General features: G+C 44.3%; 1 protein-coding gene across 1 annotated transcript in view; it reads right to left on the reverse strand.

Moving 5' to 3' along the window:
* Positions 1 to 13,707: 13,707 nt before the first annotated feature.
* Positions 13,708 to 26,337, reverse strand: part of IHH (Indian hedgehog signaling molecule) — a 159,551-nt gene continuing 146,921 nt past the window's right edge. The window contains exon 3 of the mRNA XM_082260103.1: positions 13,708 to 15,262. Within this exon, the coding sequence (XP_082116229.1) occupies positions 14,592 to 15,262 (671 nt within the window). The 3' untranslated portion in view covers positions 13,708 to 14,591. The remainder of the gene's footprint in view (positions 15,263 to 26,337) is intronic.

Raw genomic sequence — 26,337 nt, forward strand, 5'->3', positions numbered from 1 at the left:
TACAGAAAACACATGTTTAATGTGAACTCGTGAGAATTTACACATGGCAGCTGCTACTGATGGTTTGTTTAAAGTTGCAGGCTGTTACCGTAAAGCTGGAACAATAATAGATGCAGGGCTGTCTTTAAGGCAGGGCAAAAGGGACAACTGCCCCGGGCTCAGTCATTGTTTTGGGGCCCAAAGTAGCTGCCCCTTGAGCCCACACTGCCCGCAAATAGTTGATAAATGGATTTGGGAGGGCCCAAGAACATGTTTGCCCAGGGTCAAATCGATATTAAAGATGGTCCTGCATAGATGGATCGAAATTCGGCCTATCTGTTGAACAGCCTGAATTTTCATCAATGTTTGGCCAGCTTTAGGCACAATCATGTTTTTACATTTTCCCAAAAGCAAACTAAATCTTCACTTTTTGAGTTAATGCTTCAGTTTATTATTATAGTTAAAGAGGAGCTTCACTTTTGTTGAGAAAAAAAAATTCCTTTTTGGGTGATCTACGTACAAGGATCTACAGTATGTGCAGGGATTGTAACAAACTTTGTTGCAGAGTCCTACCTTTTTTCTATTCTGGAGAAATAGCTGTTTGTCTGTGGCCATGTCCAGAGTGAATTTGTATGGGAGTGGTTTTGTAATTATCAATCAGCTGCTGCTCCTGCAGGGCTCTAACAAGGAAAATGGCAGGGTCTGCATCCCTTTAGATGGGATTTTCTTTGGGAATATCTCACAAAAAATGGCATTTTTGTTGCAGGGCGTGCACAAAATTAAACTGGGAAAATCAGTAAGCAAAATCACACAAGCAGGAAATGACATCCCCGGGTGGGGGTGGGTGTTCTGTATACCATCTATGTACAAAATACCTCCAGGTTGCCATATTGCATTATACAGAGAATTACAGAGCTGCAGTTTGAAAGGGAAAGGTGATTTTTAATACCATTCAATTACAATATGACTTGTGTCACAGGGATTCCCAAACTATGGCCCTCCAGTTGTTCAGGAACTACAATTCCCATCATTCCCGGTCATGTCTGTGAATGTCAGAGTTTTACAATGCCTCATGGGATGTGTAGTTCTGCAACAGCGGCAGGGCTGTAGTTTGGGAATCTCGGTGCTATATTATTTTATTTTTTGCCTGCTTATATTTTTCCCACGAAAGTGGAACTATCTGAGCACCACAAACCAAAAACGCAACTTAATTCATTTTGAATATTCAAAGCAAACTCCCCCATCCATCTATGTCTTCATGCTTTATTTTACTGAGATATCACTTTGAAGAACACCCCCCTAGCATTTCAGGTTGTGGCTATATTGACTAAAGGCAGATGATTTATGTAGCATTTACTTCCTTGAATCAGCAAGGGAAGCCATCAAGTAACCCTGATGGGGCCTTCACTAGACCATGCATGGTCGTCCAAGAGAAGACAAACTCATACCTTCACTCTTCTTGGCCTCTGGAAGTTGTTCAATCATTGGCTCTAAAGGATGGCAATGACTCATTCTCTCATATGGACTCATACTGTTAAGCTGTTATCCTAAATTTTAGTATAACTTTTTGGTGTCAAAACCCCTTGCCATGGACTAATTAAAAAAATATATATATCTATAGTTGTCAAAATTCATATCGCTATGATGTGGAAATCCTCAACTTTCTTATATTAACTTGCTGTCCAAAAGGCAAACTCAATTGGATCCAACTCTATGCCGCCATTTTTTTATAGCGCATTCTATGGCACAATTTTTAAATGTTTCTCAGGAATCTGTAAACCATTTCCCTGGCACATCACGGCAGCATAAAATGGATTGTGGCTCCGCCCCCACAACCTGATAAGACTTTTCACTTTAAATGAAAGACATATCCAGCTCACAGCATTTTTCTTTTTGTCCTCACCTGATCAGGACTGGAGTCGAGAGGTACCCCTTACCGCTTGTCGTCCCAGCCCAGGTTCCTCTCCTGGGTGGAAGTCCTTCCTGTAGAGCTTCTTATGAGCTGTATGGTTGGAGCCCCATTCTTGTGGTGCAGGCCTGTCAAATAAAGCTTTAAACAAGCTTTGAAGTAAGTGGCAGTGTTTTCCCTTTGTTTCCCTTCTTTTCTCTGTTGGGAGCTGCCGAGAACAAGTGTCTTTGATTTAAAAATGGCGCCAGGTGGTGCCATTACCTAACTGTGCATGCGCCCGCCCAGCCGAGGTTGTACGAGCTTTCCGGAGCCCGGCAGGCGTCGGAACGGCACATGCGCTGTTACGATGTCAGCCCGCAACCATTTTTTTTTTACGGGCACCGGCGGCCCGTAACGGGCATTTACAGGCAGCCGGGACAAATTAAATTACCCGGGACAGGGTCCTATTTGCCGGGACAGTTGGCAGGTATGCTGTTTGCAATTTCCAAGATGGATGCAGCAGTGCAAGCACACTCTGAGCATGAACGGAAGGAAGTGATGCCGCCACTGTGGGCAGTTTGCCCTGGCTTGCCCCTTTCCAAAATGGTGCTGGGAGCCAAGGTTGTGATCTGAGCATGCTTGGGTGCTGATATCATCACTGATGGCCACGAGTGCCAGTTTTTAATAGATTTAAGGCATTTTTGGGCAACTCATGTTGGTGTTCTCTTCTCATGTATGCTGGATGCTTATGTGGTCATTGTCTGCAGGTATTATTTCCCTTTTTATGGCATTCACCTGGGCTCATTCTCAATGCTTGCTCTGGGGTCACTGTGTAATTCTGTGTTTCATTTCAGTCTGCTGCTTTACCCTGTCTATATAGGGAACATTGCCCAGTCAGACCAACCATTGCCTGAAGGGTAAAGGGATTAGCAGGCCCGTCGCGTCAAGGCAGGCAAAACAAGCAATTGCTTGGGGCCCCGAGCTGACCTGGGGCCCCAAGACCCAAGACACAGACTGACATTATCCCAAAAACCCAAAACACAAACGCCGCGGCCGTGCGCCACGCCTCACACACACAGGCCGGCCTCACAACACACAGGCGGCCTGTAACAGGCCGGCGGGCGGGCGCACAGCGGAGGAGCGGCATGACGTCACGCGGCGCCGGCTCGCTAGGGGGAGACTGGATTTGTACAGTAATTTAAGCATTGCTTTGCGTCTACTCCTGACTCTCCCTGTGTCAGTGGCCTCTGGTGAGAGGAGCTTTTCAGCTTTGAAGCTGATAAAAAATTACATGAGGTTCACCATGGGCCAAGAAAGGCTCACAGGACTGGCACTTATGTCAATTGAGCATGATGTTCGCCAGTCTTTGGACATGGAGGACATTGTGATTGCCTTTGCAGAAAACAAGGCTCGCAAACAACAGTTTTAGATAATTTGCACATGTTTGTGAGAACTGAAAAATGTTAATGTGAGTGTGTGCGTGTAAGTATGTTAGATTTAGTTATTGTGCACTTTTTAATGTATATTTGATTTTATGGTACAGTGATGTTTTTTGCAAATGTTCAATTGTTGAAAATGTTCAAATTTCAAATATTTTTTCAAGCAGTATTTGCACTGTACTCATTTTTTATTTATATTAAGTGTGGGTGAACTTAAACTGTATGGCTATGCTGTGGTTCCTGTAGGCTTTGCGTGTGTGCGGGGGGGCCTCCATGTCCATTTTGCTTGGGGCCCCCAAATTCCTTCAAACGGCCCTGGAAGATATTGTGAAAAAGAGAGCATCTGGTCCCAATGTTGTTGTAATATCTACAGCCTTGCAAGGACCTCAAGACAGAAGGAGCCCTCTAAACACCAAAACAAATAGCCATCTAGATGCAGACATCCAAGCAATATTGGTGGAGGTCATTATCTTGCCTTTGTTATCATTGCTCCCCATCTACAAACATCACATGTTACCAGCCCTAATAGTTGCTTCGTTTTGTGGTGAAAAGTCATTGCTTGACAAGCCAGTATGTCATGGACGAAGACAATAAAGGGACCACAGGCTTCGACTTTTGCCTAATAGAGCCTTTTGAAAGGGCAGTTATGGAGGCAACTACCTGGGGTGAAGTGCTTAGAAAGTGTTTCCAAATTCTCAAGAGAGATTCGGTCTCATTGGAGTTAATCCAAGAAGAATGGCAGGGGCCAGAGAAAGGCTTGTATAAACAACAGGTTGTCAAAACTGTATCCCCTGAAAGAGCCAAAGGTCAATCTGCTGCTGTCTCCTTTGATTGTGGATGCATCATTAACGCAACTGGCAAGACACGTCATTTTACGGTTACGTTAAAGGGCGCTCTAGTCCAAAAATTAGATCTAGTTTTGAAATGCTCGTATGTAGCACCTACAAGTGCCTGAAGACCAGCAAACACATTTGAAGCGGTAGGCAGAGCAATATTGAGTTGGACTTCTGGAGGAAGTGGAGAGAGACAAGGTGGTAACAGCTTTGTAAGAGCTGAAATTGGCGGGAGACTGTGGCGAAGGCGTAACTGGACGTCATTTGATATTCTTCAAGAGCAATGTTGTCCGCGGTCACGGCAAGGAGGGCATTATGGCTGAAGCCATGGTCAGCAGATCCCGCCTCAAAATCAAACTGGTGCAAGATATTAGACGACGTCTTCAATAAACTTGGGAATAGACTGTATACAGCCATCTCAAGAGTGACCAGTTGCAGGTCAGGGCTGGTACCATCAGTCAAAAAACAGAAGAATCAAAAAGGTCCAGCAGCAACCCCCAGCTAGATACAAGGAGGCAAAATCCCACAGACCGGGAAAAGACTACAAAGGGAAGTACCCAATATTCATTGTTGAAGCCCTTAAAAACTAAGGCACCTGTCTTGGGAGAACAGCAGATGTTCTTTTAAGGGTGTGCTCATCCAGGGAGTGCCTGTGGGAACCAGACTGAAGCTTTGCGCACACACCTGGATGGAAAATTTTCAGGATCAGTGGGCCATAATGGCTATATGGGTGTGGTGGAAGCTTAAGGCAAGTCTACATTTCTATGAATTCCAGCCAGCCAGGCTACCAGATTCTATCGAAAAGCAAAAAATTCTGGTCCAGTTTGTAGTCTAGTGAGTTAAAAAACAAGCGATCATGAGGGTTCCAAAACGTCCAGAGGAGATGAGGATTCGATTCACCTCTAAATGGAAAAAAATCAGATGATCTGTGCTAAACTTGAAAAAACTCAACAAGCACATAAACTTGGAGTCGTTTGAGATAAAGAATCTCCAGTCAATTTTAATATTGATAAATCTGGGAGAATAAATGCTCTCTGCAATCCGTTGTGGATTCTCCATCCCTCGTGGCTCTAAACCTAACGTTGGCTGGGCCGGCAGTCGTGAGTCTCCTCCCGCTGTCATTCCACTTGCTGCAGACTGTTCCATCCCATGTAGCTCCAAGCACAGTGCCGGCTCAGTCGGCGGCAGTGAGCGTCCTTCTATCCCGCTGGGAGCTTGGGAGTCTGGCGGCTGCGTGCAAGCAGCGTCTGCCGGAGGAGGGATTATCCATGCTGTCTGCTCAGATGTCATCTCAGTGGACGATATACACAGCGCCTCCAATGTAAATGCAATGGATGGAATGCCTGATTCAAGCCTCTGTTTGTGAATTAATTTTTCTTTGTTTTAATTATTTATTTATTAAAGGTAACTGCACCATGAGCCTGTGCACTCTCTCTCTCTTCTTTTGTTTTAAATACATACAGAGGCAGGGGGAATGTGGAGTAGAACCCTGATGTTGGGAATACGACTGGTAATCGTATGAGCTCAGATTAATCGAAAAGACCTGAGGGAAGTCTGCATGCCAGCAACTTAAAATCAGTTAGCAAACTTGTTGAGCCACTCCTTCTTATTAAACAATGAGTGGTTCCTCAGCTGGGGGGTTCACTCAGTTAACTCTGAAGGGAGGATCTCCCCAGTTGGATCTAGTGACAACTCCCTGGAATATGAAATGTGGCAGATTCCTAGTGAACGCACCATAGCCAGCAGTGAAAGGTTAGACTTCTTAGACTGCCAGTTGAACATCCAGTATTGATAATTGCAGTTATACCAGATTGGTCAAGAAGGCTCTGGTGTCTGTCTCTCCTACAGTTGAGCATTGAGTCACCACTGCCTCTGCTAGTGATGCTGGATCTGCTGTCTCAAGGCCAGTTTTGCAATCCAGCCCTAAGAGACTACATTTGATGGCATGGAAGTTAAGAGGCGGAGACTACCAAGTCAAGGGTGCTCAGTGCAGGTGGTAGTGGCTACCTTGTTTCAAGCCAGAAAGGTCTATATCATGGGTGTCCAACCTTTTGGCTTCTCTGGGCCACATTGAGTGTAGAGAAATTTTCTCGGGCCGCATATAAAATATATACTATTAGTTAAGGTATATAAGTAATAAAACGCTGCCGTGCCCCCTTCCCGTACTGCGCCCCCCCCCCCCCAGCACTAATTTAACACAACTAGTGGATGATCCCCTCCGATGCTTCCTCTGTGGCCGTGCCCCTGACTCGACTTCCTTCCTCCCCAGCAAAAAAAATAAAAAATTGTCAGAGGGCAGTGGGCCGCATTGCCTGCGCTTCTGGGCCGCATGCGGCCCCCAGGCTGCAGATTGGACATGCCTGGTCTATACGAATATGGGTACAATTTGCAGATCTCATGGAGCAAAAAGCTTGAAGTCCTTTATCACCAGAACCAGCCAGGGTTACAGGGGTCAAGGAGCCATTCCTTTAGAGATGCAATTCTTAAAGGCTTACATGAAGTTAAGACCTGCCAGGGAACCATTGTTCCCTATGTGGGATTTGCCTACACTCTGTGAAGCTCTATCGATGCCTCATTTCTCTCCTACAGAATTGGCTACACTCTGCAATCTAACCTTGAAGACTGCGTTTCTGATTGCTACAACCTCTGCGAAAAGGGGGTCAGAGCTGCAGGTTTGGTACTCAAGGAACCTCAACCAATGTTCCACCCTGACAGAAGAACCCTAAAACCCTTAGACCACTTTTATCACTAAGGTGTCTTCCTCCTTCCACTTTAAACGGGAAGTCAGTTTACCATCTTTCTTTGGTGAAGTAAGAGAACCACATCCCCTGGATGTTGGTCTAACTCAGAATGGCCTACTTGACAGCTACCTCCTCGTTCAGGAAAGCTGAAATCTGTGCTTGGTCAGCCAGCATTAACACGCACAATAGCCTCTTAAGAGCACATTCCACCAGGGCAGTTCCAACTCCGGGGACAGCACAATGCTGACTGTCTCCTGAGGATATATATATATATATATATATAGTCAGCAATATGGTCCTCCCGAAATACCTTCATTACATTTTATTAAGTGAACCCAGCTCCGCTCACGACAGCAATATTTGGAAAATTTGTTGTGCAGGTGTATGCTTACGCTACTGATCATTACACATTTTTGCTACCTTGCATGGCAGCATACAGATTCCCACCCAAATGGTGAGAGTTACAGAGAATGCTGAGAGTTTGGTCTGTCTTTGATTTCTAGTTAACCAGTCCTATCAGGTTGCCACAACTCATTATATGCTTCCATAAAGATGCACCAGAAAAATAAAGTTACGGAACGGTAAGTATACAATTTTCCGTTTTTACTCCCATGGTGTGTATTTATTTCTGGAGGCATAAGGCCGAACTGAGGCAATTCAGTGGCCAAGCTGTATTGATTAACTGCATTGGAGAAAAGCGAGGTCACTGACCAATCTACATTGTTTTGAAGGCTGCTAGTATCTAAAGACCAGGTGAATGAAGTTTCTATTGTTGGTAAAACAGTTTACCAACTGTATATTTTTTAATTATGTACTTTTGTGGATTGCTTGCAGTTCAGCTTTATATCAGTATGCTCCATGTAGAGTCAGCATTTTGCCACTGTCATTGTGCTCCCTGTAGTGACACTTGCCTGAAAAATAAAATATACTTGACCATTTTGGAGGAAGAGGAGCCCTGACCAGTTGGCAACTTTCTCCAAAATCAGCATGGTAGCCACTTCTGAGTGTACATGGCAAAGAATAGGATCTTCACCCAAGGCCCAGGGGAACAGTAGGGGGTTATAGCGAAAACATAGAACCATCTCTATGGCATATTCATATTCATTACCTGGACAATGGTCATAAATGTGGTCTGGGATTGGACAAAGTGTTGTTAATAGTGTGCTCTACCAAGTGGCGTTGGTCCTAGAACTAAGCAGGCACCATCAAATGAGAAGTCAATCAGCCACAGCTCAAGGTACCCCTAGGTTTCCACAGGGGGATGTGATTGGACAAAGTGTTGATGATAGTAAGCTAATAATAGAAAGAATGATACATAAAATCTGATAGTTGCTTTAGACCAGTCTTTTCAACCTTCTTGCCCCAGAGGAACCTTTAAAATACTTTTCAGCTCTTGAAGAACCCCTGCTAAGACCAATTCATTGGCAGTCAGTGGAAAAAATACCCCTTACTTTGGTGGCCAGTGGCAATACTGCCCCAATTAAAGTGGTGGTCAGAATGCTACCCTTACATACAGCCAGAAGATCATTGCAGCTAGCTCTACCAAGTGGCGTTGGTCTTGAAACTTTGCAAGCACCATCAAATGCAAGGTCATTCAGCCACAGCTCAAGCAACCTCTGGAGGAACCCTAGGTTTCAACAAAACAAGGGTTGAGAATGGCTGCTCTAGAGAATGGCATTAGGGATGGGCTCTATGTTTGAGTCGAACATACGTGTTAGTGTGTTCGCTGTGTTCAAGTGCCCCATAATGCATTCAATCTCACAGTGCATTGACTGCTGATGATTGGCCAAAGCATGCACCTGACCTGTATGCTTTGGCCAATCACAGCACAATGTACTGTGAGAGCCATGATTGGCCAAAGTCAGGGTGCCTTTGGCCAATCATGGCTTAGGGACTAAGTCCACACCCCCCACTATATAAGGCTGCTGACACAGCAGCGGTATATAGTGTGTGTTTGTGGAGATTAGGTAGGTAGTTAGTGGATTGTGTTTTCAGTCAGTTTAGTGCAGTCAGTATAGTGTAGCGTAGTGTTGTGATCCTTGTAAATAACACAGCGTAGTGGTGTCACTGATGTGTTGGTGTATACAACACTTCTGTGTCTCCCCACTGATCCCATTTTTTTTCATTGATATTTTTTTTTTGCAGCAGCATCAGGTTCTGTTGCTGCATCATTAGTACTCCCCCTTCAGTGTCACAGGTGGTATTCCTTCTGCGTCAGCAGTGTTTTTTTTTTTTGTGGTGCAGCAGCACTTATAATATTTAGGGCATAATTGCTGCCCCCCCTTCTGCGTCGCAGATGCTATTCCTTCTGCGTCGGCAGTGTCTATACCAGGCCCTTTGGCTCTGGTATAGCTTTGAAGGGGAACTTTACACAAAAATTAAAAAAAAAAAACATCAGTTCCCCCCCCCCCCCCAAAAAAAAACCATACTAGGCCTTTTGGGTCTGGTATGGATTTTAAGAGGAACTCCACGCTAAAATAAAAAAAAACAGCGTGCCCCCCCCCCCCAAAATCCATACCAGACCCTCATCCGTGCATGCAGCCTGGCAGGCCAGGAAAGGAAGCATAACAAGGGGCACCTCAGATCCCGCCATCCATGTGAATAGGTATCAGATACATAGTAGCCCTACCCATTCACCAAAATTGTCAAAGAATAAGAACCACAGGAAACAGTTTTTGACAAGTTCTTTATTAAAAAAAAAAAAAAATAATAGTGTTGCTCAATGTAAATCCATCTTAAATCATAATGCCTGCTGGACCCGAAAAATAGAAAAAATAAAAAATGCTTTCGCCTCTTGGAAAGCGTTCCTCTGTCTGCCTGATCTGCGCTTAGACAGTTCTTACATAGGCAAGGGGCGGAGCCACCTCACTAAATCACCCGGTGGCATTGCCCCTTCTGACGTTGTGTAATGTCATCTGCCCCAAAGCACCCACCCCCCAATGTTGAGGGCATTTGGCTTGGTATGGTTCAGGAGGGGGCGCACGCTCGCCCCCCCCCCCTCCTGACCTGCCAGGCTGCATGCTCGGATAAGGGTCTGGTATAGATTTTAGGGGGGACCCTATGCTGATTTTTTTTTTAATTTTGGATTTTGGCTTTTTTTTTTAATTGTTTTAATCTGTATTGCCGGGAGCCGGCAATACATAACAGCCACGAGCAAGTTTAAATTACATTTTTTCCTTTAGAAATGTCAGTATTGCTGCAGCAGACTCTATACATCATACAGATGCGCCATTTTACAGGCAGACTAAGGGGACCCCCCAGGCATGATATTTATATGAATTTTTCATTTTTATTGTTTCACTTTAAACATCATTAAAATCCCTGCTCCTTTAAAAATGATGGGAGAGACAAGAACTCATTGCTCAAGGTGGTGTAATTGCCTGATGACTCACACCGGTGCATGCCCCGGCTCGCCTCCGTGAAAACTTGATAAAGGAAAAGGAATTGGCAGCACTCCAGGTTGAGTCAAAATCCAGATTTATTGACTGGACATCCAAATATGACAATCGTGACAAGGTAGAAGCGTTTCACACACTGACTGTGTGCTTAATCATTACCAATGATTGTTTTAAAAAAAATGTTTTGCATTGATACATGTCCCCCAGGGCAGTACCCGGGTCCCCTTACACTCTGTATGTCAATAAATTTCAAATAAGAATTTAAAATGGGGACTTTTGATTTTTCATGTTCGTGTCCCATAGACTTTGAATGTTCGCTAGAACTTTTTCCCTGTTTGAGATGTTCGGGTGCGAATCGAACAGGGGGGTGTTCGGCCCATCACTAAATGGCACCAGTTTGCTTTCCTATAATGTGCTGTTTTTCAAGGCATTTGTTAAAAAAAAAAAAAAAAAAAAAACATTTTTACTGGGAACTGTTGGCATAATAAAAGAGACCCACGCTGGAGATAAGTCAGAATGAATTTTATTGGAAGACCTGAGCTGAAATGTGCTTAACCCAACCTCTGCCCAAGGGGCACCCAGGGCCCGCACCCACCACAATCCGTCCATTCTCTGAGCCTTCACCATACCACTATTCATTTTTATCTTTTAAAACATCCTTTTCCCTTCTGTAAGTACTGGCAGAAATATAATATTACTAGCTTTGCCTTATATATTTATATATAAACAGGAAACATTTATACACCTATAATACACAGTTATATAATAAAATAAATATGGCAGTTAATTTTCTGCTGCAATGAGGAGATTGGGGGGGGGGGGATGCCATGCTGTATTAACCGTCCTCGGTTTTATTTATAGCTTCCGATGTCACTAAGAGTTTTATAAGTGCAATATCCAAGCTGTTTGGCACCCTGATCTATTGACTTGATGTAGGCTGGGATGGGGGCGCAACAACAAACTAAGCAGTCCAATTCTCCTGTTGCTTCCTAGCCTTTGGTATAGATTAGGATAATCAGTTCTGTCTCTTTGGATTATTTAGTTGCTTTGATTGAATGATTATTTTTTATACACTTTAATGAGTGCACTACCCTGGCACTGAGTTGCAGTTAATTTGTATCACTGTTGTACCAAAATGTCAGTCTATATTTATACAGTTGGGTATAGAAAAGAATCACCCCTCCCCCCTCTTTTAAAATAATCACGTTTTGTGACTTTGCATCCTGAAATGAAGACAGCCACAGTTTTTGTTTTATCCAGCTGTATAACTTATAACATCCGAGTGTAAGATATAACACCAACATGTCAGAAAAAATAAAACAAAATTCAAAAACAGAATCACTGAGTTGGAAAAAAGATCACCCCCCCCCCTTCCTAAAAATCATTAGTAAACTCAATCAGGTGTAGCTAATCACTTTTTCAATGGCACACAAAGCCATTTGACTTTCAATTGTAATCAGCTGTGGTCATTTTGATTATCTCAGCATGAAAAGAGCTTTCCTGGGGCATTTCATTCCCTGGTAGTGCAACTGAAGCAAACAATCAACTATGGGTGGCAAGGCACCGTCACAGGGATCTCTGGGATAAAGTGTGGCCAGTCAGGATATGGATACAAAAAAATCCAAAGATTTTATCAATGCCTAGAAGCACAGTTAAGTCTATTATTAGGAAAGGGGAGGTATTTGGTTCAACACAGACCCTCTCTGGATCAGGACGTCGCTGCAAACTGGATGAAAGAGCCAGGAGGAAACTGGTCAGAGAGGCCACCAAGAGACCTACAGCAACTCTGAAGCAGGAATTTATGACAAAGAGTGGCCATTGTGTGCATGTGACAAACATATCACAAATTCACCACAAATGTGGCTTGTATGGGAGGGTTGCAAGAAAAAAGCCAATCCTCAAGAAAGGCCACATGCAGTCACCACTGAGCTTTGCCAAAACGCACCTTGAAGATTCTGAGGCCATTCTGAAGTTATGGTCGGATGAGACTAAAATTGAATTAATTGGCACCAAACGATATGTCTGGCGGAAATCCAATACAGCTTACCATGTAAATAACACTATTCCTACAGTAAAGCATGGAGGGGGTAATATCCTGTTATGGGGGTGTTTCCCTGCAGCAGGGACTGGAGCACTTGTGAGGACGGAAGGAAAAATGGATGGGGAAAAATACTGCTGCCCTCTGCCAGAAATGTGTCAATGGGAAGAGGGTTTACCTTCCGACATGACAATGAGCCAAAGCACACAGTAACAATGACCACACAGTGGTTGAAGGAGAAAAAGGTGAATGTCCTTGCATGGCCTAGTCAGAGCCCGGACTTAAATCCCACTGAAAATCTGTGGAATGACTTAAAGGAGTTGTAAAGTCAGGAAAGTTTTTTTATCCTAATTTGTTCTATGTATTAAGATAAAAAGCCTTCTGTGTGTAGCACCCCTCCCCCCTAGCACCCCCTAATACTTATCTGAGCCCCCTCTCTGTTCAGCGATGTCTATGAGTCCCTCGGCCGTGATGGGATTCTCCCTCCTGATTGGCTGAGATACAGCCGCGGCACCATTGGCTTCCAAGGCTGTTTAATCAAAGTTAGTGAGCCAATCAGGAGAAAGAGTGGGGCAGGGCCGAACAACAGCTCCTTATCTGAATGGACACATGGAGCTGGAGCTCGGCTTAGGTGCCCCCATAGCAAGCTGCTTACTGTGGGGGAACTCGATAGGGGGGAGGAGCTAGGTGCAGCGAAAAGGGACCCGAGAAGTGGAGGATTGGGGCTGCTCTGTGCAAAACTAACTGCACAGAGGAGGTAAGTATAAAATGTTTGTTTTTTTTTGTTTTTTTAAACAAGACTTTACAATCATTTTAAGACCCCGTTCAGACAGGGGCGACGCGACTTGCTGGGGGGACCTGTGAAGGTTCACACAGCGTGCACCGCGACCTCAGCGTGACATGCACGGACTTCATATCATTGAAGTCAATGCAAGTCGCCTCCAGGTCGCCCCAAAGTAGTACAGGACCCTTTTTCTAAGTCGGAGCGACTTGTGTCGCTCCTATTAGAACGGGTCCTATGCTAATCAATTGCGAGCGACCCACCGCGACTTGTCAGGCGACCAAGTCGCCTGACAAGTCGCGCTAGTGTGAATGGGGTCTAAAGACTGCAGTCCACAAACGGTCACCATCAACTTTAACTGAACTTGAGCAGTTCTGCAAAGAAGAGTGGGCAAATATTGCAAAGTTTAGATGTGCAAAGTTAGTAGAGACAAATCCCAACAGACTAAAGGCTGTAATAACAGCAAAAGGTGGTTCAACAAAATACTGACACAAGAGGGTGATCCTTTTTCCAACTCAGTTATTCTGTTTTTGAGGGTTTTTTTTCTTACATGTTGGTGTTATATCTTTCACTTGGATGTTAAAAGTTGCATTGAGTAAATACAGCTGGATAAGACAAAAACTGTGTCTGTCTTCATTTCAGACTGCAAAGTTGCAAATCGTGATTATTTTAAAGAGGGGTGATTCTTTTCTATTCCCACTGTATATACTCTATATACCAGATTTGCCATTTCATTGGGGTAAAAAAATTACTTTCTTTGGCCTTCACCTCTTCTCATTAGTTCATAAACTCACTTTTCTTATAGAATTGGACTTTATGTAGATATCAAAAGTCTTAGTTTAGGTGTAAGGTCTTGGTTTCATCTCCTTTCCGCTGGAAGATCCTGCTGTGGGTAAACATTTGGATTACAGTTCCTCCTTTGGTTAGTACCTTGGAAATTTAAACACAAGAAAACCAGACCTCTCAGTTCATTCAAGGTTCTACAAGTAGACCACATATGTCTGGTAGCTATTAACTGCTCTATGATCTGGCTACTGCGTTCTACTAAAAATCTGTTTGAACATTGAATAACGGAAGGCCAAACAGATGTCCTAATGTCTATGGCTTAACCCGAAGGCCTGTTTTCTTAAGTTCTGGTTCGGTTGGACAGTGTTTTGTGCAGAAGCTGTTATGGTACCGTTGGGTTGATTGAGTTCTTTCTACAACTCAAGATACACACCACAAGCTGGTTTAAGTGCAGAGTTGCCTAGCCATCTTTGAGGTCCTCCATAAGGTTGGTCAACTAGGCCAAGTCGGAAGGAAAAATACACACCGACTTACTGATGCATGAATGCTTATGAAGTAGAGAATTTCTGGAATCAATGTGGCGATCAATAGAGTAACATAGCTTCATAACATTTTTTTTATATTCCCTTTGTTGGTCAACATTCTACACACAGCCAGATCATTACTCCACCCTTATACATTCCTTCAAATTTTTGTCTTCTGGGTTCCTCAGCTTTCCAGCTGTAGAAGATTCATTGGATAAAACTCATTCTCATTCAGGATCATTTGACCCAACTGGTAAAGAAATAGGCTATACCAGTGAATGCCCATCTGCTGGGATGCCTCACTGCCTACTGTCACCCCTAGATTGTACAGTACCCGTAAAGGCCAAAAAGCTAACTGTGCCAGTTTCTGTTTTTGTACCAGGGCAAAACAGGAAACCACCACGTCATCCACCAGTATTGTCCCATGCTGAGTGAGTGGGGCATAAATGCCATTTTCTCTCCGCATACTCAATGAGGTTACTCTAGCTGGCACAAGGTGACCAGAGGATCCAGATACTAAAATATACTGGCCAGGTCTTACGTGACTGGCAAACACCGCTTTGTAGTCAGCGGTCGGTGTGGAAAAATTGTCCGCCACAAAGATGAGATGAGTAGAGGTTAAGGAAAGTGTTCGAAGGGGCTCCATAGTTTTGATCACCCGGAACAAATTCTCCGCTCTAGGATCTCGGTCTAAAAAGGTCACAAAGTCACTGTAGGTAGAGCGCCCGTAACTGTCCATGGCCAGGACCCGCATGCCAGGGCGGAGTGCCGAGACTTCAATCTTCTCACCCGACTCTAGCGTGACCATCGCTGTTCCTGGGAAGCAGCCTCCAGTCTTTGCTGCAGCAGAATGCTCTGAATAAAGGAAAAAAAGAAAGTTATAGGAGGATCAGCATGCCAAAATGAAGTATGTCACATGCAAAAATATATGTTCAATAATATTAGATATTTTAATTTTTACGTAACTTTACTATTACTGTGCTTGCTACTATTTTAGTCTTAAGAGGCTCCAAAGAGAAGTTTTTTATCACACCTTTATTTTACACATTTGACAATCTAATACATTTTTTTTTTTTTTTTTTAATCATTCAACATTTAAAAAAATCCTCTTTTGCATAAATATTTCCTTTTAAATATATGCTTCATGGTTGTTTTAAGGCTTAAGGCTAATTTCATAATTGCAACACAGAAAATAATTTTATTGTACGCTGAAATGTTGTTATGAACCTAACAGGATGATAATGAAATATTGAACCATAAGTAACAAGGTGATGTAGGGAGTTAAATAGCTTGGCTAAAACAAGATTCTTTTGAGTTCAATTTAAAAAAAAAAAAAAAAAATCCCAAATCCACAATTGATCCAGAGAAAAGGAAAAACCCTATAAAACTAGATCTGTTGCCTCCTATTAAAACTAAAATTTGCTGCAGCTCCTAATGTCGTAACTCCAGTCTCCCCCCAAAAAATTAAATGCAGCTACAAATACTGTAGCTGATGACTTGTAATATAAGGACACTTACCTGTCCAGGGATCCAGCGATGTCGGCACCCCAGCCAATTCTCCAATTGGCTTTGGGAGCAGTCGCCAGCATCTTAAGTAAGGGAAACCATCAGTGAAGCCTTCCCGGCTTCACAGCTGCTTTCCTGCTGTGCTTTGTAAATGGTCCCACAGTCTTCTGGGACTTGTGTGTGTGTCCCAAAAGGCTGCGGGGGAAGGAGGAGGGGCCACACTTCCTCATATATCGCCAGAAGTGGGAGCAGGTACCTGAAAAAATTATGTACCCGCGACCCCCTCCCCCCAAAAAAGTGCCATGTGGCAGTGGAGGGGAGGGTGCAAATTAGTGAAGATTCCACTTTTGAGTGGAGCTTCGATTAAGGTAAAAAAAATGTTCACAGCATACCCCTGAACTCTGCACTCTGTATGTAATGCACTCCTGAACCCTGCACTCTGTACATAACGCACTCCTGAACTCTGCATGTAGCGCACTCCTGAATACTGCACTCTGTACATAGCGTAATCCTGAGCTCTGCACTCCGTACATAACGCACTCCTGAACTCTGCATGTAGCGCACTCCTGAATACTGCACTCTGTACATAGCATAATCCTGAGCTCTGCACTCTGTACATAACGCACTCCTGAACTCTGAATGTAGCGCACTCCTGAATACTGCACTCTGTACATAGCATAATCCTGAGCTCTGCACTCTGTACATAATGCACTCCTGAACTCTGCATGTAGCGCACTCCTGAATACTGCACTCTGTACATAGCGTAATTCTAAGCTCTGCACTCTGTACATAACGCACTCCTGAACCCTGCACTCTGTACATAGTGCACCCCAGATACAACCCGCCCTTTGAGGGCAAGAATATTGCTTATGCGGCCCTCAATGAAATTGAATTTGACACCCCAGGTCTAGAAGCTTGAAATTTCTGTATAGACACTGCTACTCAAGTCATCTCCGCTATCCCGTGTCGAGCGGCTGCACTGCTGCATTGTGAACACAGGATGTTGGGCAGAGGTGCCATTCAGGGATCGCTTTGCATTTTCAATTCTCTGGTTGGATGAAGTGGAGAGTGTAATGCCCCACCTCGTCCAATCAGGGAACGTTTTGTATTCATTGAGAAAATACAAAATGATCTCTGTATGGCTCCCTTGCCCAGCGGCCGACCTTCCAAGCTGGACCGTGTAAAAAAATACAATACCAGCAATTCTTCTTTACATTCACCCTTAGCACTAGTTCTTCAAAAAGCTGACCACTCTGCAATCTCTGAAATGCCGCTGCCAGTATTAGACAGAACCCGGTATTGTTAGCTCTACACCTAATGGCAAGCCCTCCATTGAACAGCACTGGGGCCTGGCAACGGTCCACCTAGGGCCATTGTGGGCCTGCCAGATGCAACTCCATACTTAAAAGCATTTTCTCTGGAAATAGGTGCAGGAACCCCCCCCCCCTTCTAGATCACCCATTGTGTCTGCCTCCTACCCACCTTTGAGCACTGTCCCTTGGTTCCACCATCTACCCACCTCCCAGTACCACCCTATTTAGGAATACAGAACCAAGAAATCTGTATGGAATTTGACACGCATAACAAAAAAAGCAATAAAATAGATCCCTTGCAGCCAACAATAAACCCCCCCCCCCCACATCAAAAATATACCCCCAACAACAAAGATCCACCCAGCAACAATAGAGCTGCTACAAATAACTACCCCTACCCCAACAACAATAAATCCCACTAGCAACATAGTTCTCCCAGCAGCCAGCATCAATAGACCCCTCCCTGAACAGTAGATCTCTCCCAGAAACAATTGATCCCCGCCCCCCTCCAGCAACAGTAGATTCTCCCCAGCAGCACTAGACCCCCCAAAACAATAGGTTCCCCCAGTGACCATAGATCCCCCCAGCAGCCAGCATCAATAGACCCTCCAGTACACTCTAGTACCCCTTGCCATTGCATACATTCTATGCTGGAGGTGCCGGAACTGTGTTTTCCTGCGTTCCCGCTGAGAAAAAGCCTTGCTTGAAAGTACCAGGATCAGTGCTAAGGGTGGATCAGGTACCAAAGGTAAGGTGGTAGATTTTTACCATTTTTATGAGTGGTTTCCTTTAATTGCTCAAAAAATAAGCCTATTACACACAGGACGAATGTTGGGCGACATCAGCCAGTTCAATAAAAACATGGCAGCCAGTCCAACAGAAGCTGGTTGTTCCACTGTTTTCTATTGGACGAGAATGCTGGAAAACCAGCAGCTGACCAGCTCCCGATCAGCGCTCTCAGCCAATGGGGGGGCTGTCCCGCTATCAGAAAACAATAAAACAGCAGGGGAGATTGCTGTACTAACATCGGATTGTTAGTACAGAGGCTCCAACGGGAGCTGTCAGTTTTTAAATGAAAAAAAAAAAAAAACGAATGATGTGTTTTAGGCTTTATCCTGGGACAAACAACTCTCACCCCCCACCCCCCCCCCCCGCCCATTTCTCACACCAATTATTTCCATATTATTTTTTATACCTTCCCCATCCAAAATTAGAAAAACAACAATAATAGTAATCATATGACACTTATTAGGAAACCCATTTCCCAGAAAAAGTTTGATGTTTTTGACCTTTTATTTTAGTCGTTTTATTTTGCTATTTTTTTTCTGACTCCAAAAAAAAAAAAAGCCGTATTTTCGGTATTCTCAAAATAAAAATGTTGTCGACGAAGCCGTGGAGAGAAGACAGAGACAGGACAGAATAAATAGCCCGTCATCGGCCCCGTGTGCTTACAAACACATCCGCCCCAAGAATGGACGCTGCCCTCATCCCACAAACCACAAATAAAAATTAGGAGCATAAACAAGGAGATACTGCAAATATTGAGCTGGGCACAGATCCGGGGGTGGCGGGAGTGGTGCCAGGGGCAGCGGGGGTAGGCTGCGGTGGGCACTTATTATACCAATGATGCTGTCAGTCAGACATATAAGAATAGGGGGCACAGGCTATACCTTTGCTGTCCTATATAATGGGTATTATGTGCCCTCCACTGTACATTGTAAGAATATTATATATTCCTCACAATACAAAGCCAGAGGTGGAAATCAGCTTACATATCATTAATTGTAATACAATATTATTTTTCTTCTTAATGAAATACATATTTAATTTATTTAACTGTAGCACCCTCCTAGGTAGGTGCTAGAGAGTGAGTAAAGTTTTTGGCTCTGTCTGCCTATCAGAGGAGCAGCAGGCAAATCTATATTGCTTTCTGCCTACCAGAGAGCAGGATCTGTGAGTGAGGTCTGCTCAGTGTGCTCAGTGTGTGATTCATCTGGTCTAGGGAGTGTTTCACACTGGTCCAATAGGGAGGCATATTGGACAGTGGAGGAAATCAGACCAATGCGTTGATACAGCCTCAGTCATTGGCACAGACAGGCTGTCTCTGTGCATTCTGGGGTGTGGTATAAAAGCCAAGAGCACATGTGCGGTGGGGTCTTTGGCTGGAGAGCAGAGTCCTGGAGGGAGGGTGGTGGCTGCCTCCTCCTCTGAAGCAGAGGAACGTGGTCACAGGCGGTCGGCCTGGGGACCAGAAGGAAGGAGCTGTATCCAGAGGTCCATGAGAGCTGTCTGAAGGGGTAGAGACACTGGAGACCCTTGACAAACAGTATCGTGAGTACAGGGGATTGTGTCTATGGTCCTGACCTGAGGGGGGGCCCCCAGTATGGGATAGTCAGAGGACGAGTGTCAGCAGTGTGTCAAATGAAAGGGGGTACTAGGTGTGTATCCCGAAGATCATTCATCCTAACAAGTCATCTGTATAGAGACTTAAGCCTCGTACACACGCACCGATTGTTGGCCGACCGATCGGCCGTCTTTTGTCCAGTGTTGTTGTGTTGGTTGAAATGTGCTCTAGACTTGCACTGGACTTTTGTTGGCCGACAGAAACCAACTTAAGAAGTGATGTCATGTGCTGGTTTACTTTCCGTGTGTTTTTCTTCACTGAGCATGCCCAGTCTTGCTCATCACATTTTGTCTGCCAAAATCTGTACTGACTAAGGAACAATCGGCCGTTCTGTTGACGGCCAACAAATATTTTATAGCCTGCACACCAGATTTTGTTTGGCCGAAAAGTCGCAGTCGGTTGTCGGAAGCATCATACTAACAAGCCGACAATCGGCCGATTGGACGTTGGCCGAAAATTCACGGCCAACAATCGGTGCGTGTGTACAGGGCTTTAATCTTCGATCCACCTAGTGGCAAGGTGAAACAGCAGCCTGGCTGTATCTTTAGACAGGAGTCCTCATCTATTGTGAATAGTTCAAGTTGGAGTATCCCACTCTTCCCTTCTCCCATCCCTAATTTAAATAAAACCACAAAAACAACTACATCCCCTAGACTGTTCATTGACTGAGCCAGAGAGTAAAGAGTTACATTTTGCATGCTGCAGTTGCTATTGGCAACCCAGGGGGATCCCAAGGTGAACAATCCAGCAGTCCTCCAGGGGGCAGTGCTACATAACATATAGAAAAAGCTTTATTTTTGCTACCTGTAGCCTGCCACAAGACATTTGGGTGTTGGCATTGACCATAAATGTGAATTTTTTGGAGATATCTTTGACCCCCCCCCCCCTCCCCCCATCTATAACTGCCACACTGCCCATCCTTACCATGTACACTCCCCCCCAACACTGAATTGTAACCCCTAAGCTTACACTGAGCATCAACGCTTAAGGCCTCATGAACAATGGACATTTTTACAGCAGTTTTTGGCGTCATTTTTTTTTCTACAGCCAGTAAACTCCCCAGCATGTTATCCTATGTGTCCATGCACACACCGGCTGTTATCAGCAGTTTTCTGGCTGTATAAAAATCCCAGAACTAGCGGGTTTTAGGGGGTGTTTTTCAGCTGTAAAAACGCTCTAACTCTGATAAAAGCTAAAAAATGCTGAAAAACGCCGAAAAATTTGGCTTTTCAGTGTTTATCAATGTTTTTTGAGCCATAAGCTTTTCTGGGAGTATAGTTTTGCTAAAAAAAAAGCTATACAGCTGAAAAAAGCTAAAAAATGCTAAAAAAAAACCGCTGAAAAAAACTACTGCAAAAAAAGCCTGAAAAACATCTTCTACAGCTTTCTATTGACGTTTTGGTAACGTCCAGTGTGCATTAGGCCTTAGAGCCGGTTCACACTGCCGCTACTTGTCAGGTGACTTGTCAGCCTGACAAGTTGCGCTCCCTCGCGGTCCATTGACCGCTACAGGACCCGTTCTAATAGAAGCGACACAAGTCACTCCGACTTAGAAAAAGGGTCCTGTACTACTTTGGGGCGACCTCGGAGCGACTTGAATAGACTTCCATTATGTGAAGTCCCTGCAAGTCGCTCCGAAGTCATGGTGCATGGGAATGCAAAAGTCACCCCCGAAGTAGTAAGGAGTCGTGTCGCCTTAGTATGAACCGACTTAACCTGAAAGCGGAGTTCCACCTAAAAGTGGAACTTCCGCTTTAAATACTCCTGGCCTCCTGACATGCCACATTTGGCATGTCATTTTTTTTGGGGGGGGGAGGGGGGGGAGCGGGTACCTAATTTTGACAGGTATCTCCTCCCACTTCTGCTCGGGCTGCCCTTATCCCCAGGAATAAGAAACGGAGAGATCTAGTAGTAAAAAGCAGCACACATTACACATAGTTAGGCACATATTTACCCCTCAATCACCGGCCTAGATGGTAACCCCTTCCCAGCCAGTGTATAGTATTATCACTGATCACTGTATTAATGTCACTGGTGATGTCAGTGTCAGTTAGTCAGTTCTCCCCAGCGTCAGTTAGGGTCAGATTTACCGCTGCACTATCGCAGCCCCATTATAAGTCGCTAATTATCGCCATTAGTAGTTTAAAAAAATAAAAACTCCAGTATATATCCCATCATTTATAGAGGCTATAACTTGCACGCAAACCAATTAACCACTTCAGCTCCAGAAGGTTTTACCTCCTTAATGACCAGGCCATTTTTTGCGATTCGGCACTGCGTTATTTTAACCAACAATTACGCAGTCGTGCGACGCTTTACCTAAATACAATTGATGTCCTTTTATTCCCCACAAATATAGCTTTCTTTTGGTGGTATTTGATCACCTCTGCAGTTTTTACATTTTGTGCTATAAACAAAAAAAGAGCGACAATTTTGAAAAAAACACAATATTTTTTACTTTCTGCTATAAAACATTTCCAATAAAAATTTTTTTAAAAAATCAAATTTTTTTTATCACTTTAGGTCAATTTGTATTCTGTTACATGTTTTAAGTAAAAAAAAAAAAAATCCCAAAAAGCATATATTAATTGGTTTGCGCAAAAGTTATAGCGTTTACAAACTACGGGATAGATTTATGGACTTTTTATTTATTTATTTATTTTTATTAGTAATGGCGACGATCTGCGATTTTTATCGGGATTGCGACACTGCGGCATACAGATCAGACCCCTAACTGACATTTTTGACATTTTTTGGGGACCAGTGACATTAACCTCCCTGGTGGTATGATTCTTTCGGATTTTAGGTGCTGAAAGCGGTACCATTATTTTGCATGTAATTCTTGAGAATGAGCAGCCCAAACCAACTATTTACATTTTTTTTTTTTTTTTACTGTGTGTTCTTCTTTATAACATCTCGGGTATGATAAGGTTTGAAACACAAAATCATAAATTTTAATATAATAAAAAACTATAAATAAGTTAAAGTATGTATGTATGTATATATATATATATATATACTGTATATATATATATATATATATATATATATACGTATAATATGCACTGTTACTGTATAAATTACACTGACAGTTAAAGCGGTTGTAAACCCAAAGTTCAAAAAAAAAAAAAAAAAAAAAACCTGCAAGACAAAGGCATAATGAGCTAGTAAGCATCGCATACTAGCTCATTATGAATTACTTACCTTAGAACGAAGCCCCGACACGGACCCCCGGACATCGCTGCGGGCGCTGCCATGATCCCTCGCCGTCTCTTCCGGGTTCGGCGGCTCCGGCGCGGTGATTGGCTGGAAGAGACGGCTCCGGCGCGATGATTGGCCGGAGCCGCGATGACGTCACTCCCGCGCGTGCGCGCGGGAGTGATTTTCCGGCAAGCTCCCGGCAAATAGATTGAAGGTCCCTCCGCACCTTCAGAGCGCATGCGCCGCTCGCGCGAGCGGCTACATGCACTGTAAATATCTCCTAAACCATGCCGGTTTAGGAGATATTATTTGTACCTACAGGTAAGCCTTATTATAGGCTTACCTGTAGGTAAAAGAGTAAAAAAGCGGGATACTACCTCTTTAAGGGGTTAACACTGGGAGTGATCAAGGGTTTAACTGTGTTTCTTATTTTGCTTTCTAGCTGTGTGTATTGGGATGGGTTGGACAGAAGCAGGGAGAGATCGGTGATTCAGCTTAGCTGAATCACACGATCTTTTCCTGCCTCTCTGACAGAAGAGCCGCCTGCTTTGTTTACATAGGCAGGCGGCTCTTCTGTCATTCTAGCTGAAGATCGAGGGAGGCCGGCAGCAATCAAGCACGCTCCTACCGTGGTCTGGCACCCGCTGTGTCTAATCAAACATAATCACGTAGATCTACCTGATTATGCACAGCCGAGCCGCCCTGCCGCAGTAAATCTGCATGGGGCGGTCGGCAAGTGGTTAATTTACGCTTACTGGGATTTTATGTAGAAAAGACATGTAGCAGAATACATTTTGCCCAAAATGTATGAAGAATGTTTTTTATTATTATTATTGGATATGTTTTATAGCAGAAAGTAGAAAATATATAAATATTTTTTTTTTTTTCCAAAATTATTGCCCTTTTTTTGTTTACAGTATATCACAAACAAAAAAACCCAGAGGTGATCAAATACCATAAAAAAAAAAAAAAAAACTTTATTTGTGTGAAAAAAATTATATAAATTTAGTTTGGTCACAGTGTTGCATGACCGCGCAATTGCCAGTTAAAATAGCCCAGTGCTGAATAGCAAAATATGGCCTGTTAATGAAGGGGGTAAAATTATCTGAAGGTCAAGTGGGTAAAGAGAACTGTATACTGTGAAGTATGGGGCCAAACATAGAAAAAAAATGGATTTTGGGTTTACATACACGTTAACCCATCCTTCACCTAACCCTAATAAATAACCCCCTAACCATTATTTTTACCAGTGAGTGCCTAACTTTATACTTTCTCCAACCTTTAAAGTACCTTTTTTTCATTTTAGATAGAGTAAGGCCTCTTTCACACGGGCGCTCCGTATGTCCATATATCACCCCATCCGTTTGCGGGTGATATACGGACATAATGCATGTCAATGGGATTGCGGATGTCAGCGGATAACCATCCGCTGACATCCGATTTGCGTCCTTTCAGTTCTGTTCCGTTTTTTGGATATAATACATACATACATATTATACTTACCTGCTCTGTGTAATGGTTTTGCACAGAGCAGCCCGGAACCTCTTCTTTCCGGGGTCCCCCACCGGCGCTTCTGGCTCCTCCTCTTCTTTGGGTGCCTCCACGGAAAGCCAATTTCCATGGGGGCACCCATGCATGCTCGCTCCCGAGTCCCACCGCTGCATTCATTGACACAGACAGCAGGACTCATCCCGCTCCCCCACTCCCATGTCACAGCTATTGATTGACAGCAGTGGGAGCCAATGGCTCCTGCTGCTGTTAACCTGTCCAACAATGAAGAGAGCACATCGCTGGATTGGATCAGGCTCAGGTAAGAAAAGGGGGGGGGGGGTGCATTGCAGCACAGAAGGTTTTTCACCTTAATGCAAAGAGTACCTGCAGAGCAGTGTGCTACCAAAGAACCAGAGAACGCACCAATTTGTGTGAATAGTGTGAATGGGCCCTTATACTTACAGGGCGTCCAGTGCTGCCATAGTCACACTGCTGGACTAAGCTGCAGAGGTGACGCATGGATAACGCATAGTAACCAATTGAATTTCAGTACGGACAATGCAAAGCTGGATTCTGATTGGCAGCTGGAAGCTGTAGCATGTTGCAGACTAATCCTTGCATTACCTCTGGTAAGTAAACGGTGCTGTTTAGGAGCGGCGCCCTCCCTCTGCCCCCCTCTGGCGCACACGCCTCAAACCCCTGTTTGCTTTTGGTTTAAATATAGGTGATCATGTCGTTTTGAACTTTTCCAAGGTCCTAACTGTGATTATTTTTAATATCCGTCTTGTTTTGCTGGGCTGGGCGATGTGTTCCCTGTGGTCTCGGGATGTGGGTTTAAGATGCTGCAAGTAACCACAGCGGGAGCAGTCTGGCAGGAGTCAGCGCAGAGCCGGCCAGCCTTCTCCTCCCTCTCCTCTCACCTCCTGCCTGTCCCTACCTTGTCCTCCTCTTCACTCCCCGCTTCCCTCCACCATCTGTCCCCACCTAACCTCCCCCTTCCCCGTCCTCGCAGCCCCGAACAGGCCGCCTACCAATCAAGTCGTGTCCTGTACATCATCCAGAACATGCAAATCCATATTACAGATCTTCCTGTTCATTGATACAGCATGTCAGCCATCAGGCAGGTATTGCACACCGAACCAATAAAGAGAACCTGTCACCAACCTAAAAAAAAAGAAAAAAAAATGCAGCTAAAAACACAAAAAAAAAAAAAAAAAATCAAATCAAGCATTTTAAAGTGCAAGTTCACCTTCAGCAAGATTTTCCCAAAAAAAAAAAAAGCCCCAATGCAATTCCATGACCTTTGCATAGTACATACCAATGCTACTTATGTGTTAAATGGTTCACCTCCTGCCATTATACATGGAGCAGTGGGGGGGGGGGGGGCTCCACAAAAACAGGTAGTCCCTCAATCCAGGCTAACCAACCTCACACGGTATTTTTTACTGACAAAACATAAAAAATTTACTGACGGAGCACATTTTTTACTGACAACCAGGAAAAATGACAGAACTCCTATTCAAAGCGAAGACAATCGATATTTAACCTCTTTACGACCGCCCGCTGCAGATGTACTGCGGCAGGCAGCCGCTCCTGCGCACACCGCCGTAACTGTACGGCGTTCACGAGCAGGAGGCTAGGGGTCGAGGGCGCACCGCCGGCGGTGTGCTCCCGCCCCTGCTCGTCAGCGGGGAAGCCGATGCAGCGGGCAGGCGGCTCTGATTGCCACCTGACACCTGCGATCGCTCCCCGCTGAGAGAGAAGAACGGTCAGCTGTTGTAAACACAGCTGACCGTCCTTCTCCCTGGAATGATCACAGAGCGCCTGTGATCCTTCTATATAGGATCACAGGTCTCTATGGTCATTTCACAAGCCTCGCTCCACCCACAGTTCGATTCACTTCCTGCATCGCATCCGCACAACAGGCAATTCACACTGCCATATGCGATACGCTGGGGGTGTCAATTCATAGTTAACGACACCCCCAGATCAGATCGCATATCGCAGTGCGATCT

Source organism: Pelophylax lessonae (genome assembly GCF_965119305.1).
Source record: "Pelophylax lessonae genome assembly, chromosome: 6".
NCBI lineage: Eukaryota > Metazoa > Chordata > Amphibia > Anura > Ranidae > Pelophylax > Pelophylax lessonae.